The 14,089-nt window shown below is 45.6% G+C and overlaps 1 protein-coding gene across 2 annotated transcripts in view; it reads left to right on the forward strand.

Moving 5' to 3' along the window:
• Nucleotides 1-83: 83 nt before the first annotated feature.
• KIF14 (kinesin family member 14) overlaps nucleotides 84-14,089 on the forward strand; it is a 53,068-nt gene continuing 39,062 nt past the window's right edge. Inside the window, exons 1-7 of one of the 2 annotated variants that reach the window (XM_014829376.3) lie at nucleotides 84-178; nucleotides 460-516; nucleotides 4,181-5,376; nucleotides 6,698-6,952; nucleotides 7,644-7,731; nucleotides 12,221-12,319; nucleotides 13,385-13,437. In XM_014829376.3, the coding sequence (XP_014684862.3) occupies nucleotides 4,295-5,376; nucleotides 6,698-6,952; nucleotides 7,644-7,731; nucleotides 12,221-12,319; nucleotides 13,385-13,437 (1,577 nt within the window). In that variant the 5' untranslated portion in view covers nucleotides 84-178; nucleotides 460-516; nucleotides 4,181-4,294. Of the gene's footprint in view, nucleotides 179-206; nucleotides 517-4,180; nucleotides 5,377-6,697; nucleotides 6,953-7,643; nucleotides 7,732-12,220; nucleotides 12,320-13,384; nucleotides 13,438-14,089 lie in introns of those variants that run through there. The other variant, XM_044762816.2, reaches the window with a different exon arrangement.

Raw genomic sequence — 14,089 nt, forward strand, 5'->3', positions numbered from 1 at the left:
CAAACACAGGCGCTTCCGGGGGGCGGGCGGAAGCGAGGGCGCGGCGCCTGACGCGACGCCAGGCAGCCAATCAGAAGGCGAGGCGCGCATTCAAATGGCAGCGGCCGCGGGCGCCGGCTGAGAGTGGCGCGGGGCCGGCCCGGGAGGTGTCCTCGGGGACAGTCGGCGGAGGGGCGAGGTCTCAGTGCTGGGGGCGGGCGAGTGGACCCGGCTCGGTCCCCCGCAAACCCCGGGTCCGGGTGGGGGCGGTGGGGACCCCGAAGGAGGGGCGCGGGGCGGCGCCTCCGCGGAACCGGGTCTCCGGGCCCCCAGGCCTCTCGGCCGCAGCCTCCCCGCGGGGCCCGGCCCGGTCGGTTGGCCTCTAGGGGAACACTGGCTGTCACAGTAGTGACCAGCGGGGACGCGTCCCCCGGGATGTCGGGGTTCGGGCTGTGACCTCCCTTCTCCCTTTCCTGGCAGTCTTCCTCAGAGTCCGCGGCGAGGCTTCCCGGACGAGCCACACGCCGGTCCGCCTGGGTAGGTAGCCGATCCTTTTCAGCTGCGCCTGGTGGCCCCGCTCTTCCCTGCCTTTACATTCGCTTCCATAGACGGGAAGACCGTGCCCTTGGATAAAGGGTTGACGGGAGATGCTTGCATCCTGGCGGATCCTTGGTACCCATCGTTATTTATTTAGGACTTTAAAAGACTTCCTTAAAAATCGACTTCCGTTCTTTCATTCTGTGATAGCAGTGATCTGTGGAGCAGCGGGAGCAGGTGTCATTTTACAGGTTAGAGCCGGCCTGCAACTCTAAAGACTTGTTATCGGTATAACCAGTTTGATGCCGAGTGGACCAGAAGCGTGGCCTCTTAGCTGTCGCTCAGGTTCTCTTTCATTTGATGAGAATAACAAGAATCATACGAAGTTTTCACATATTGAGCTATATGGTTTCAATCTGATTTGGCCTAAAAACTTGTTTTTCCCAGAGCAGTCCTCAGCTCAATAGATATCACTCTGTCTTTCTTTCTTTCTTTTTTTTGGTGAGGAAGACTAGCTGTAAGCTAACATCTGTTGCCAATCTTCCTCTCTTTGCTTGAGGAAGACTGGCCCTGAGCTAACATCTGTGCCATTCTTCCTCTACTTTGTATGTGGGTCGCAGCCACAGCATGGCTTGGTGGGCAGTGTGTAGGTCCATACCTGGGATCGGAACCCACAAACCCCAGGCCGCCATAGTGGAGGGCACAAACTTACCCACTGTGCTTCCTGTCTGGACTCTCTCTCTCTTTCTTTTTTTTAGGTAACATTGGTTTATAAGATATAAATTTTGGGTGTAGATTACATCATGTTCACCACCCAAAGATTCATTACCATCCGTCGCCATATATATGTGTCTGATCACCCCTTTGGTTCTCCTCCCACCCCTCTTCCCCTCTGGTAACCACCAAGCCAGTCTCTGTTTCTATGTGTTTATTTGTTATTTTTATCTTCTACTTATGAGTGAGATCATATGGTGTTTGACTTTCTCCCTCTGACTTATTTCGCTCAGCATAGTATCCTCAAGGTCCATCCATGTTGTCACAAATGGCCAGGTTTCATCGTTTCTTATGGCTGAGTAGTATTCCATTGTGCATATACACCACATCTGCTTTATCCATTTGGCTCTTTTTTTTTTTTGAAGATTGGCACCTGAGCTAACATCTGTTGCCAATCTTCTTCTTTTTTTCTTTCTTCTTCTTCTTCTCCCCAAATCTCCCCAGTACATAGTTGTAGGTCCTTCTGGTTGTGCTGTGTGGGGCACGCCGCCTCAGCCTGGCTTGATGAGCAGTGCCATGTCTGCACCCAGGATCGGAACCAGGGAAACCCTGGGCCGCCGAAGCAGAGCGTGCAAACTTAACCACTTGGCCATGTGCTGGCCCCTATCCATCCGTCCCTTCATGGGCATCTAGGTTGCTTCCAAGTCTTGGCCATTGTGAATAATGCTGCAGTGAACATGGGGGTTCATGTATCTTTATGCATTTGTGTTTTCTTGTTCTCTGGATAAATACCCAGCAGTGGAATAGCTGGATCATATGGTAGTTCTATTCTTAATTTCTTGAGGAATCGCCATACTGTTTTCCATAGTGGCTGCACCAGTTTGCACTCCCACCAGCAGTGTATGAGGGTTCCCTTTTCCCCACATCCTCTCCAACGCTTGTTTCCTGTCTTGTTAATTATAGCCATTCTGACGGGCGTGAGGTGATGTCTCGTAGTTTTGGTTTGCATTTCCCTGATAATGATGTTGAACATTTTTTCCTGCTCCTGTTGGCCATCTGCATATCTTCTTTGGAAAAGTCTGTTCAGATCTTTTGCCCATTTTTTTCACTGGGTTGTTGGCTTCTTTGCTGTTGAGATGTGTGAGTTCTGTCTTTCTTTTCTGTAGATTGGTTGCTGATTATTTGTGTGGACACTTTGGAGCATGAATGCTGGATAGATGTTGTGGACATATTTACATGCACACCCATCTACCGTGTTGTCTAACTGCTGGAGAACAGGCTCTCTACTTTTCTGGTCTTGTAATTTTTATCAACCTAGCAATTAATTTATAGTACTTATATTTGTTGTCTGATACCTTTTTGGGAATAATCTGCCTTGTGACACCTCTCAAACTAATCTCCATGAGGCAATGTTGTATATACATTCAACAAGTATTAGAAAATGCTTTACTCTAGCCTTTGACTTGGTAGCTACTTAGTAGCTAGAGTTTCCATTAATCCCTCTCCCTACTCCTCAAGCTGGGGGTACCCCCAAAAAATCTTTCCCGACATGCACCTTTTATTTGTGTGTGTTATAATTCACATAACATTTACCATCTTAACCATTTTTAAGTGTAACTTTTTTTTGGTGAGGAAGATTGGCCGTGAGCTAACATCTGTTGCCAATCTTCCTCTTTTTTGCTTGAGGAAAATTGGCCCTGAGCTAACATCTGTGCCATTCTTCCTCTACTTTGTATGTCGGATGCCGGCACAGCATGGCTTGATGAGCAGTATGTAGGTCTGTGCCCGGGATCTGAACCTGCAAACCCTGGGCCGCTGAAGTGGAGAGTGTGAACTTAACCACTACGCCACCGGGCTGGCCCCAGGTGTAACATTTTTTTAGTGTACATCCTTACAAACATTCACATTGTTGTGCAGCCATCAACACTGTCCATCCCCATAACTCTTGTCATCTTGTAAATCTGAAACTCTGTACCCATTAAATAACAACTCCCCGTTCTACCCTCCCCCAGCCCCTGGCAGCCACCATTATACTTTCTGTCTTTGTGACTTTAACTTCTCTAAGTGCCTCATATCAGTGGAATCATACGGTATTTGTTTTTCGTGACTGGATTATTTCACTTAGCATAATGTTCTCAAGGTTCATCCATGTTGTAGCATATTGCAGAGTTTCTTTCTTGCCATATTTTGTACACCATTCTTTGGTCAATGGACACTTGGGCTGCTTCCATGTTTTAGCTGTTGTGAATAACGCTGCTATGAGCATGGGTGTACAGCCATCTCTTGGGGACCTTACTTTCAATTCTCTTCGGTCTATACCCAGAAGTGGAATTGCTGGGTCATATGGTAATTTTATTTTTAATTTTTTAAGGAACTGCAATACTGCTTTCCACAGTGGCTATACCATTCTAGACTCCCACCCGCGGTGCACAAGTGTCCCACTTTCTCCACATCCTCACCAACACTTGCTGTTTTCTGTTTTTTTGATCGTATCCATCCTAATGGGTGTCATGTAGTAGCTCATTATAGTTTGGATTTGCATTTCCTTAGTGATTAGTGATGTTGAGCATCTTTTTCTGTGTTTATTGGCTGGTCGTATATCTTTGTTGGCGTGTGCTTTTTACATCTTGTAAGTCACTTGGCACAATTGGCCTGATATAAAGGTTATCTGTGGTTTCCTTCTAGACAGAGGTCTTGTCTTTGAAATCCATACTATCGGTCAGAGGGCCTGGCACATAATGGGGACTCGGTGAATATTTGTTGAATAATGATCGCAAGCTCTTTGAGGGCAAAGATTTGTCTGAAGCTGCTTGGGACCAATATCTGAGCTGGAGAGCGTGATTTATTCTAATGTGTTCCTCCGGGAAGTTACTTTCACAATGGAGCGTTGTCATACTTCTAAAGCCTGTTTGTAGTCTGTGCAATCTAAGGTTTTTTTTTTTTTTTGTAGTTTACCCGATAATTTTGGAAACTGATACCTAGGAAATGGCTGGACGTCACATGACCATCCAAAGAAGAGCATAGGTTCTACAGGGACTCTGTTTTGAAATAACTCGCTGCCACAATGTCGGCATTCCCTGCGTGTGGTAGGAACGATAGCGATGTCCTCGGCAGTCCTCCCCTCCCCAGGAGTTCCACGCCGAGGGTCCCCGCCCAGAGCAGCCGACTACAGCCGCATCTGAAGTCGGATGTGTCAGAATGTGAAAATGATGATTCGTTATTGAGATCTGCGAGTAAAATCAGAGACATCAATAGTACTTACGTTATCTCTGCCTGTAAGAAAACAGGAGATAGGCCCCTAAGCCCTAAGCCTGCAGGGAGATTGACACTTCAGAGAAGAGTCACAAAGAACAAAGAAGCATCTTTGCTTTGTAGTGAGTTGGGAGACTCCACTGAGAAAACAGCAGAAACATGTCTTACATTACAACGTCGCGCTAAAGCAGAGTCTGTGGGAAAGTGGAAAACAACACAGAACGTGGGGGGTGAAACAGGAAATAATTGTGCTCCACGGGAACCTTGTACGAATGTAAAGATTGTAAATAATTATAAGATCTCCTCTGTTGCATCTTCTGTACCTTTAGCTGAAGACCCAAAAGATGTTGAAATGGCGGCTGATGAAAAATGCAAAGAAACGTTTTCTACCCTCAGTGGGGCAAATGAAAGTGCTGCAGTTAAGTACTTAAGTGCCAGAGCACCCACTGGCTCCCAGAGTCAGGCTGTCGTTAGATCTGGGCCCTCAGCTGCCACACCTCTTCAGAGCAAGTCGCACAGCAAAGTGTCAGGGACGGGAAACTTACACCACAGGAGGACTGGGAAGGATATTGCAAAAACTCCAAATAAATTTGAAAGCTTAGAAAAAAGAACACCTACGAAATGTATTACAGAACACAGATTGACACCGAAGGGCGGTGTGTTTCAGCTTAAGAGCCCAGCCGAGTCCATGCTGAAACATCGGATGCCGAGCCTTCAAGTTAAACACAAGCCGAAAAATTCTCTTCTTGCAAACAAAAAGGAGGGGTCCCAAGAAAATACACTCCCTCCTGAAGGAGAAACTGCAGTTCAGAACGCCGCTCCAGAGACAGACCCCTTGAAAGTAGAGAACAGTCAAGTGACAGTGGCGGTCCGTGTCAGGCCCTTCAGCCAGAGGTATGGTGCACCTTTTAGATGTACAGCCAAGCTCGCGATGTGTAACGTGTCTGATTCCTCTCTGCCTTTGGAAAGTCGTAAGATCTCTCTCCAAAGGGGTTGTGGGTGAGACAGTCACAGATTACAGGTAGGCTTGACAAAGATGGCCGTGACAGTGTGAATGTGGAATCTAATTATTTTAAAATACTTTAAAGGAAGACTGAAAAACCTCACAGAGTCAGTAGGTTTCAACTTTGTTGTGTGTCTCAGCGAATTAGAAGAGGACGAGGTGACCACTGCAGTGGGGAAGGAACCTCTAGTTTGAACCTAAAGGGTCAGTTGTTAAAGGCAAGTTGTGCAGCGCTGTAAAGCCTTTTAGCCACAGTGTGGGGTTGGTGGTAAGGGGAGAGAGCTGAGGGTGAGCCGATGGGAGAGAGTGGGGACATCTAACAGAAAAGCCCCAAGAACCGTGATGGGAAGAGAGGCAACAGCAGGAACAGAGCCTGAGGAACAGAACCCGAGATGAATGACTGCCCTGAAGAGAACTGAGTGTGGGACCCTGTGCCTGATTCCAGACTCCTCAGACCAGCCCCGTCAGCAGCAGGGCTGGCGTGGAGGGGCACTTGTTGGATGGACGAGGCACGTGGTTTCCAGGATGAGTTCTGATGTAAAGCAGAGTTGGGGGAAAAAGGGATATCTGGGACCAGACAAGGATGGATAATGTTTTTCTGCAAATGTGGAGTAGGTGCAAGATTCCCACTGAAGTCTGAGTTAGAAGGAGGATGCGCATGAAGGCCCGTGATTTTAAGGGAGGTAGTCTAAAGGAGGGAGGGATCTTTGCATTAACGGGAGCAGTAGCTAATAGCCAGAAGAAAGTTATGATCCAAACTTATATTTAACTGTGTTTGTTGGAATGATATTTGTATTTCATACCAACTTTATGTAGAATCGTACCTCCCAAATTTCTTTATATTAAAAATGAGTTTTCAGATTTGAACTGAGTATCGGTAGATTGCAGTAGGTGGGGTGGGAAAAGATGGGTAAGTGTAAACGTAGGGTAAATGCTGTAAACGTAGGGTAGGCTTTCTGAGCAAGAAATCCGGAACTCCGCTTTCGCTTTGAGTAGTGGCATTGGAGCCACAGGAAATACGTTTTGGAAACCCACTATAATTATGCTTGCTGGTCCACGTTTTCCACATGAACTAAAGAATTAGCTTGCCCTTGAGGAATGTTATATTTAACTAGTTTTGAGGTCCTTATTATATTCTGTGGGAATAATACTCAAAATAACTGCAGTAACTTGATATTTTTCTTTTCTGCTTCTTTGTGATGCTTTTTAAAGAGAGAAGATGGACAAAGCATCCCAGGTGGTCTTCTTGAACGGGGACGAGATAGCCGTGGAGCACCCCGACATGAAACAAGTGTACACTTTTAGTTACGATGTTTCGTTCTGGTCTTTTGACGACCGTCATCCTGACTACGCCAGCCAGACGGCTGTCTATGAGGCCCTGGCCGCCCCGCTCCTGCAGCGGGCCCTGCAAGGCTACAATACGTGTCTCTTCGCCTACGGTCAGACCGGCTCTGGGAAGTCCTACACGTACGTTCTGTTGCAGATACACTTATCCAGAAGTGTTTACATCTTCTTGTCTGAGAAGCAGCAGGGTTTGATAGAAAGAATGTAGTTTTGAGACCACACGCATCTGGGCTCAAATCTCATCTGTTTTACATGCTAGTTCTGCAAACTTGGGCTTCAGTTTAGGCAGGAGTTACTGTTTACCTCGTAAGCATCCTTGGCCCCATGTTCCTGTAAATCACGCTTCCCGTGTAAACCAAAGCCCAGAGAGGTTATCTTGTAAGTATTGTCGTGAGAACTAAACTAACTCATCTCCCAGGTGGTGTGGTGATGACCCATCCAGGAGGGGAATGCTCGGTTTCGTCGTAGCTGACGTTTCCTGAGTTCTTACCACACTGCAGGCGCTGTGCCGAAGGCTCTGCTTGTCCTCGCTCACAGCAGCCCTCTGAGTTAGGTAGTTCTGTTTATTCCCACTTCAGAGAAGAGGAAATGGAGGTTTACTGAAGTTAAGTATCTTCTCCAAGGTCACAGAGGCAATAAGTGGTGAAATCAAGATTCGAACTGGGGCAGATTTGGCTCCAGGGCCCAGGCTCTTAGTTATTAACGACGAGGTTTAATTAGCTTGCTCCCCATGCCCTCCCCAACCCATTTCCCCAACAAGAGTGAAAAAGGAACTAATTAGCTTCATTCTCCCTATTCATAACATATTTTCCAGGATGATGGGACTTAGTGAAGAACCAGGAATAATTCCAAGATTTTGTGAAGATCTTTTTGCTCAAGTAACCAAAAAGCAAACCCAAGAGGTATGTTCTCATGGTCTCTGCAAGCCTTCCCATTGGACTAGAGAGCAGTCGGATCAGGTTAGGATCCGAGTCACGGCCACTAGGGAAATGCTCAGCAGACGTGGTTCTAGTTTCTGGATGCCTCTCCTTTAGAACAGAGGGGTGGAGAGAGGGTAGGCATTCTGGGTTCAGCATTAGCTTCTCCTGGCGGACGGTGACAGAGGGGTCATCTCTTCTGTCTTTCTAGCTTTCTCTGCTTTGTTGCTCTTGTGTGTTTGTGCTGACTCACAGTGTGGCAATTACGTTCCATTGTGCGTCTCTACGGAGGCAGCTGCGCAGACTTAACTAAGGGCGGCAGGCTTAAACTTCAGACGCCGCCCCGCAGAAAGAGGGTCAGAGGCTGGAGTTTGAACCCAGGTTCGACTTCAACGGTCGTGCTCTTCCCACTGCACTGCACCTGAAGGGCCGCCGCTGGCCTCCCTTTTCACCCATTCATTCATTCACTCAGCAAGCATTACTGAGCCTCGGCTGTTTGCCAGCCAGTCTGTTAGACCAGTTTTTTTCCAAATTTGCTTGATCACAAGAATCAGCAGTGATGCGGCAGGGGTGTGTGTGTGTGGTGTGTGTGTGTTTGCACGTGCGTGTGCACATTTGCTAAAATTCTCTTCTGGAGATTCTGATTCAGTTGGTCTGAGGGGAGCCTGGGAATTTTTAATTTTCATATTTTTCCCCTAGTAATTCTTATGATAGGAAAGTTGGGACAGTACTGTACTAGATGTGGGAGTATGGAATTAAAAGACCCAGGCCCTGTAGTTAAGAGAGTGTAATGATGGGGCTGGCCCGGTGGCCGAGTGGTTAAGTTCGTGCACTCCGCTTTGGCGGCCCAGGGGTTTGCTGGTTCGGATCCTGGGTGCGGACATGGCACCACTCATCGGGCCATGTTGAGGTGGCATCCCACATGTCACACCTAGGAGGACCCACAACTAGAATATACAACTAGGTACTGGGGGGCTTTGGGGAGAAGAGAAAACTTAAAAGATTGGCAACAGATGTTAGCTCAGGTGCCAATCTAAAAAAAAGAAAAAAGGAAAAACAGTGTAATGGGAGAAATCGGCCAGTAAACAGCCAAGTACAACCAATTGAACACTAAATAAATTAAATACTGTGATAGAGTGAGAACAGGGCCCTGCGAGGATATGTGCACTTGGAAGGAGACAGAACTTTTCTTAGAGGAGGGGACAACTGAGCTTATTTTTGAAGGAAACATAATAGTTATGAGCTGGGTGAAGAGGGGAAGCACATTCCATGCAGAGGGAACAGCACGTGCAAGATTTGCAAGCAAGAGAGTAGGGAGCCTGGGGGAAGCCATGGACAGTTGTTTGCTTTGCTTGAAGCATGGAATTTGAGGGTGGAGAGTGACGAGACGGAACTAGAGTGGCAGGCAGAACTTGGCTTGTCAAGGGCTTCATGAACCGTGCTTCCAGGAATCTAGAAGGCTGTGGAAGGATTTTAAACAAGGAAGCAGTATGATCATATTTGCTCCTTAAAGAACATAGCTCTGGCTGCAATGTGGAGAATGGATAGAAGGGAGCTGGGACTGGCTGCACAGGACCAGCTGTGGGACCAGTAAGCTATGTAAGGCATGCCAAGGAGCTGTCTCACATAGTGACAGTGGGGGTGAACAAGGGGGCACACATTTGAGACATCTTAGCAAGTAGAACCGATGAGACTTAGCAACTGTTGGAAATGGGGCATGAGGAGAGAGCAATCAATGTTTCTGGTTGGAGAAGCAGCGTGGATATTGATGGCGTTCTTGAGAACGTGAGAGGAAGAGCAGAGTGGAGTGGATGACGACTTCCATCTCTCACTGTGGATACACTGCCCGTCTTCTACCTTCTTTCCCTCCCTTCACCCTCTTGCCCCAAGTAATTGAGTTGAAAATCAGAGGAGAGGGACCGATAGAAACATGGTGGTCTGGAGACTACAGGATGGAACATGATCCAGGTCCAAGGTCAGTGGGAATAGGGGGTGAGAAAGCTGTGGGCTGTGGTCAGATTCCTCTGTTGGCTGTTGAATAGTTTGGGGGTAGAGTAGTTTGAAGGTACTGGAAGCCCGAGCGAGGGGTCTTGGGGATGATTTCACAGATGTGGGAGGCTCAGATTTTGCGTGGCGTGACTCTATCACTGGGAGGAATGTGGTGTAACAGTTCAGAGCATCGACTGTGGAGACGGAGTTTGAATCCGAGCTCCGTCACTTTACCAGGAGTGTGACTCTGAACAATTCTCTCTCTGCTTCAGCACAGAAAATGAAATGATGATGAGGAGGATGATGATGATGATGATACCTTTCTCACGGGTTTGTTGTGAAGGTTAAATGGGTTGAACTGTCTAAAAGGTTTTGAATAGTGCCTGGCACGCAGTGAGCCCAGCTAAGTGACTGGTTAGATCAACTTTGGGATTATTCAGGATGGCAAAGGGTGGTAATATGTGGATGGGGATAGTAGAAAGTGGCATAGCCAGCAGGTGGCAGGGGACCCTAAGGGGAAGAGAGTATGGTCCCCTGCAAAGTCAACGTCATACCTTTCCCGGCCCACCTCCCACTACATTTTCATCTCCAAGGCTCCCTGAAACTCAACACACTGCACTATTTTGTATTTAATAGGCGTTAGTACATGTTTGTTGATGCTGAGCCCCCGTGCCTGCGTCAGCAGCATTTGTGAGTGACCTCATAGTCACATGGTGTCCCATGCTCCTGGTCCCTTATCTGGAAGTGCTCTTTCCCTCTGCCAGGAGCTAAGCACAGCCGTCTGCTGTGTGTTGCTCGTATACTGTGGCGCGCCTCCCATGAGGTGGTGCGGTCTTTGAGGATGACTGTGTCCAGTTGTCTCACATCCTCCCCCGGCCCCTAGAAGAGTGCTGTGTACTAGGGGCCCAATAAATACTTGGTGAGTTGAACCCAAATCACTTGGAAGCTCCCAGTTCTGTTCGTATCGGGTGCTTCCGGACTCCCTTTGGGCCAGTGGCTGGGACTTATCTCCCTAGTAAGGAAGCCACGCCCTAACGCTCCAAAAAGCCACGAGGAAGCAACTTTCCCCCTTTTTGACCTTCATTCCCTGTCTTTCTGAATCAAAAGTCCTGCTTAGTCTGAGGATTGCTTTCTGCCCAACCAGGAAGAAGGACTGATTGAGCTCAAATGTCCATGCTCGGGGTCCGGTGCGCTCCATGCCTCATGCCTCACGGCCTTTCTCTCTTTCTGCAGCCTTTCGGGCCACCTCATTTCCCCCTTTCTGGTTAGTCGTTTTGTTTGTGGTCATGAGCTCTCATTTTGGTTCTCGCTTTTCTATTGCTCTGTCTTGTCCATCGGAGGGCATGTTGTGTTTCTCTGAGATGGAACCTCGTGGGCAAGAATCTTGTCTTAGGCCTCTCTGTATCCTTCTGACTGCAGCCCAGAGCCATGCACATGGTAGGTAGGTACTTAGTGGATTGAATTGAGCCCTACCTAGAAGTTAAGAAGAAGAAATGGAAGGACTTTTGTTGTTCAAATTAAAAATTTTTTTGAGATAAAATTCGCATAACATAAAATTAACCATTTTGAGGTATAAAATTCAGTGGCATTTAGTACAGTCATAATGTTGTATAACTACCACCTCTCTCTGGTTCTAAAAAATTTTCGTCATCCTCAAAGGAGACCTCGTACTCATTAAGTGCTTACAACCCATTCCCCTCCCACCAACCCTGACACCCACTGACCTGCTTTCTGTCTCCCTGGATTTACCTATTCTGGATATTTCATACCAATGGAATGTCGTGCAATGTGTGAGCTTTTGTGTCTGGCTTCTTTCATTTAGCAGATGTGTTGGAGGTTCATCAATGTTGTAGAATGTAACAGTACTTCATCCCTTTTTATGGCCAAACAATGTTGCAAAATTAGTAAATTTTGTTTATCCATTCATCAGTTGATAGACATTGGGTGTTTCCATCTTTTGGCTACTGTGAATAGTGCTGCTATGAACATTGGTGTACAAATTTTTGTTTGAATACCTATTTTCAGTTCTTTTGGGTTGAAATTACTGGGTCACAGGGTAACTCTAAGTTTAACCTTTCGAGGAACCGCTGTTTTCTGTAGTGGCCGCACCATTTTACATTCCTACCAGCAATGTGGGAGGGTTCCGATTTTTCCATATCCTCATCAGTATTTGCTGTGTTCCAGTTTTTTTTTATTATAGTTATCTAGTAGGTGTGAAGTGATTTCTCATCATGGTTTTGATTTGTATTTCCTTACTGACTAATGATGTTGAGCTCTGTGTGTCTGGGCTGTTTGTGTATCTTCTTTGGACAAATGTCTGTTCAGGTCTTTTGCCTCATTTTTTAATGGGGTTGTTTGTCTTTTTTGTTGTTGAATCGTAAGAATTCTTTGTATATTCTGGATACTAGACCCTTATCAGATACATGATTTGCAAAAAGTGCAAGGACTTTTGAAATAAATTGCTTACTGTTTCTGTTCCCACTAGATCAGCTATCACCTGGAGATGAGCTTCTTTGAAGTGTATAATGAAAAAATTCATGACCTGCTGGTTTGTAAAGGTGAAAATGGGCAGAGAAAGCAACCAGTAAGACTAAAACAATTTACTATTTGTTTTTAATTTCTGTTTTTATAAATGCATATAATTGTGAGTTCTCAAAATGATATAACAGCTTAAATTTTTAATAAAATGCTATTGTATGATAGCAGGTGCTTGTGATCTGGAACTACGTTGTTATTTAGTAAATAAGCTGAACATTATTGTTAGTGGAAATTGTTACTACGTTTAACCTCTTTTTATAATTTAATTAGTAAATAAGCTGAACATTATTGTTAGTGGAAATTGTTACTACGTTTAACCTCTTTTTATAATTTAATCGAGTATCGTGTGAAAGCTAAAGATAAAATACCCGTTCTAAGATTTAGGTAAACCACTTGAGTCCAGCACCAAATCCCTAATAGTCTGTAAAGCCAAAAAGCAGTAAAAGTTGTAAGAATTGTGTTGTTATTATAGAACATGTATTTCACTGGGCTGTTTACAAAGTGCTGCCTTATAGACAATATTTTCTAGGAAACAAGGTTTCACAAATACATAAGCTTATAGAAAACCTGCTACTAGAATTTAAAAGTTTTAATTTTGGAAAGGGCCTTGGAGCGCAAGAAGCTGGAATCTAAAGAGGTCGCTTGACTTGCCCAGGGCCGTGCAGTCTCCTATTGGTGACGTCAAAAACGTAAACAAAACCTGACATTTTCTCCTGTGATCTCTGTGCCTTTTAAAATTTCTGGTGACAAAGTTTAAAATGAATAACATAAGACCGAAGAAGAATTTTAATGTGTGAAATTTACTGAACATGTTTTAGAAAGATATTCAAAAGCATGTAAGTGATAGCGGAGGAATTAACAGTATAAACTATTGAGATAATTGATGCTACGGTGTATCGCCACACGTTCCGCAAAGGGAAACAATCTGTGATATTGAAGCAGTTTCTTAATCCTTACAGATTTGTTTCTGTGAGAACCTTGATATTTATTTCTGGGTAAAGGCAAATCTCTTTACCTTAAACTCAAAATAGAGAAAAAATGGTCATTTAAAATTACGTTTTATATGAACTGTTTGTCGCACTCTTCATGATGCTAATCTTTGCTTCACCAGCTGAGAGTGAGGGAGCATCCTGTCTCTGGACCGTACGTCGAGGCCCTGTCGCTGTAAGTGCTGACTCAGCAGGACGAGGAGGGGACAGCAAGTGGCAAGAGTGGATGTCGCTCTGCTTTGCCTCCCCAGCTTAGAAGCCCTGGCTGGCTGTTTAGTCTTCTACCCTTAATATTAAATTTTCCTTCTCTTTCCATGTAGAGTGTTAACTGCTTGTCTCTACATTTGTTTGTATCTTTCACAGCACCTGTGAAGTGCCTGGCGTAGAGTATTAATTATACTGAGTATGAAATAAATATCTGATTTTTCTCCCTTTCACCTCCTCCTTTCCCCATGAAGCCTTCCCTCTCCAGCTGCTTTTATATCTATTATTTGAAGCTGCCGAGGGGAGAAGGTGCTAAGATGAGTTCACGTTAAGAGTTTGAGACACACTAAGAGTCATTTCCTTTGTCTTTCAACACTCCAAATACTTTTCTGAAAGAAAAGGAAGAGCGATGAGGTGTGGATTCAGCTCCATTTAAAAAATCCGAGGCCCAGACTCGCCAACATACATACACTCACGTATGCATATACCATACATGTGCATTTGTCTTAAAGGGTGTCTCTGCTCTCGTGATGGGGACTGGAATATCGTAGTGTTAGATGCTAAGGTGCTTCACTGTATTAAGCAAAATCATACTTTTTGGTAAAATTAAAACATTGTTTTAT

Source organism: Equus asinus, chromosome 30 (assembly GCF_041296235.1).
Source record: "Equus asinus isolate D_3611 breed Donkey chromosome 30, EquAss-T2T_v2, whole genome shotgun sequence".
NCBI classification, from domain to species: domain Eukaryota; kingdom Metazoa; phylum Chordata; class Mammalia; order Perissodactyla; family Equidae; genus Equus; species Equus asinus.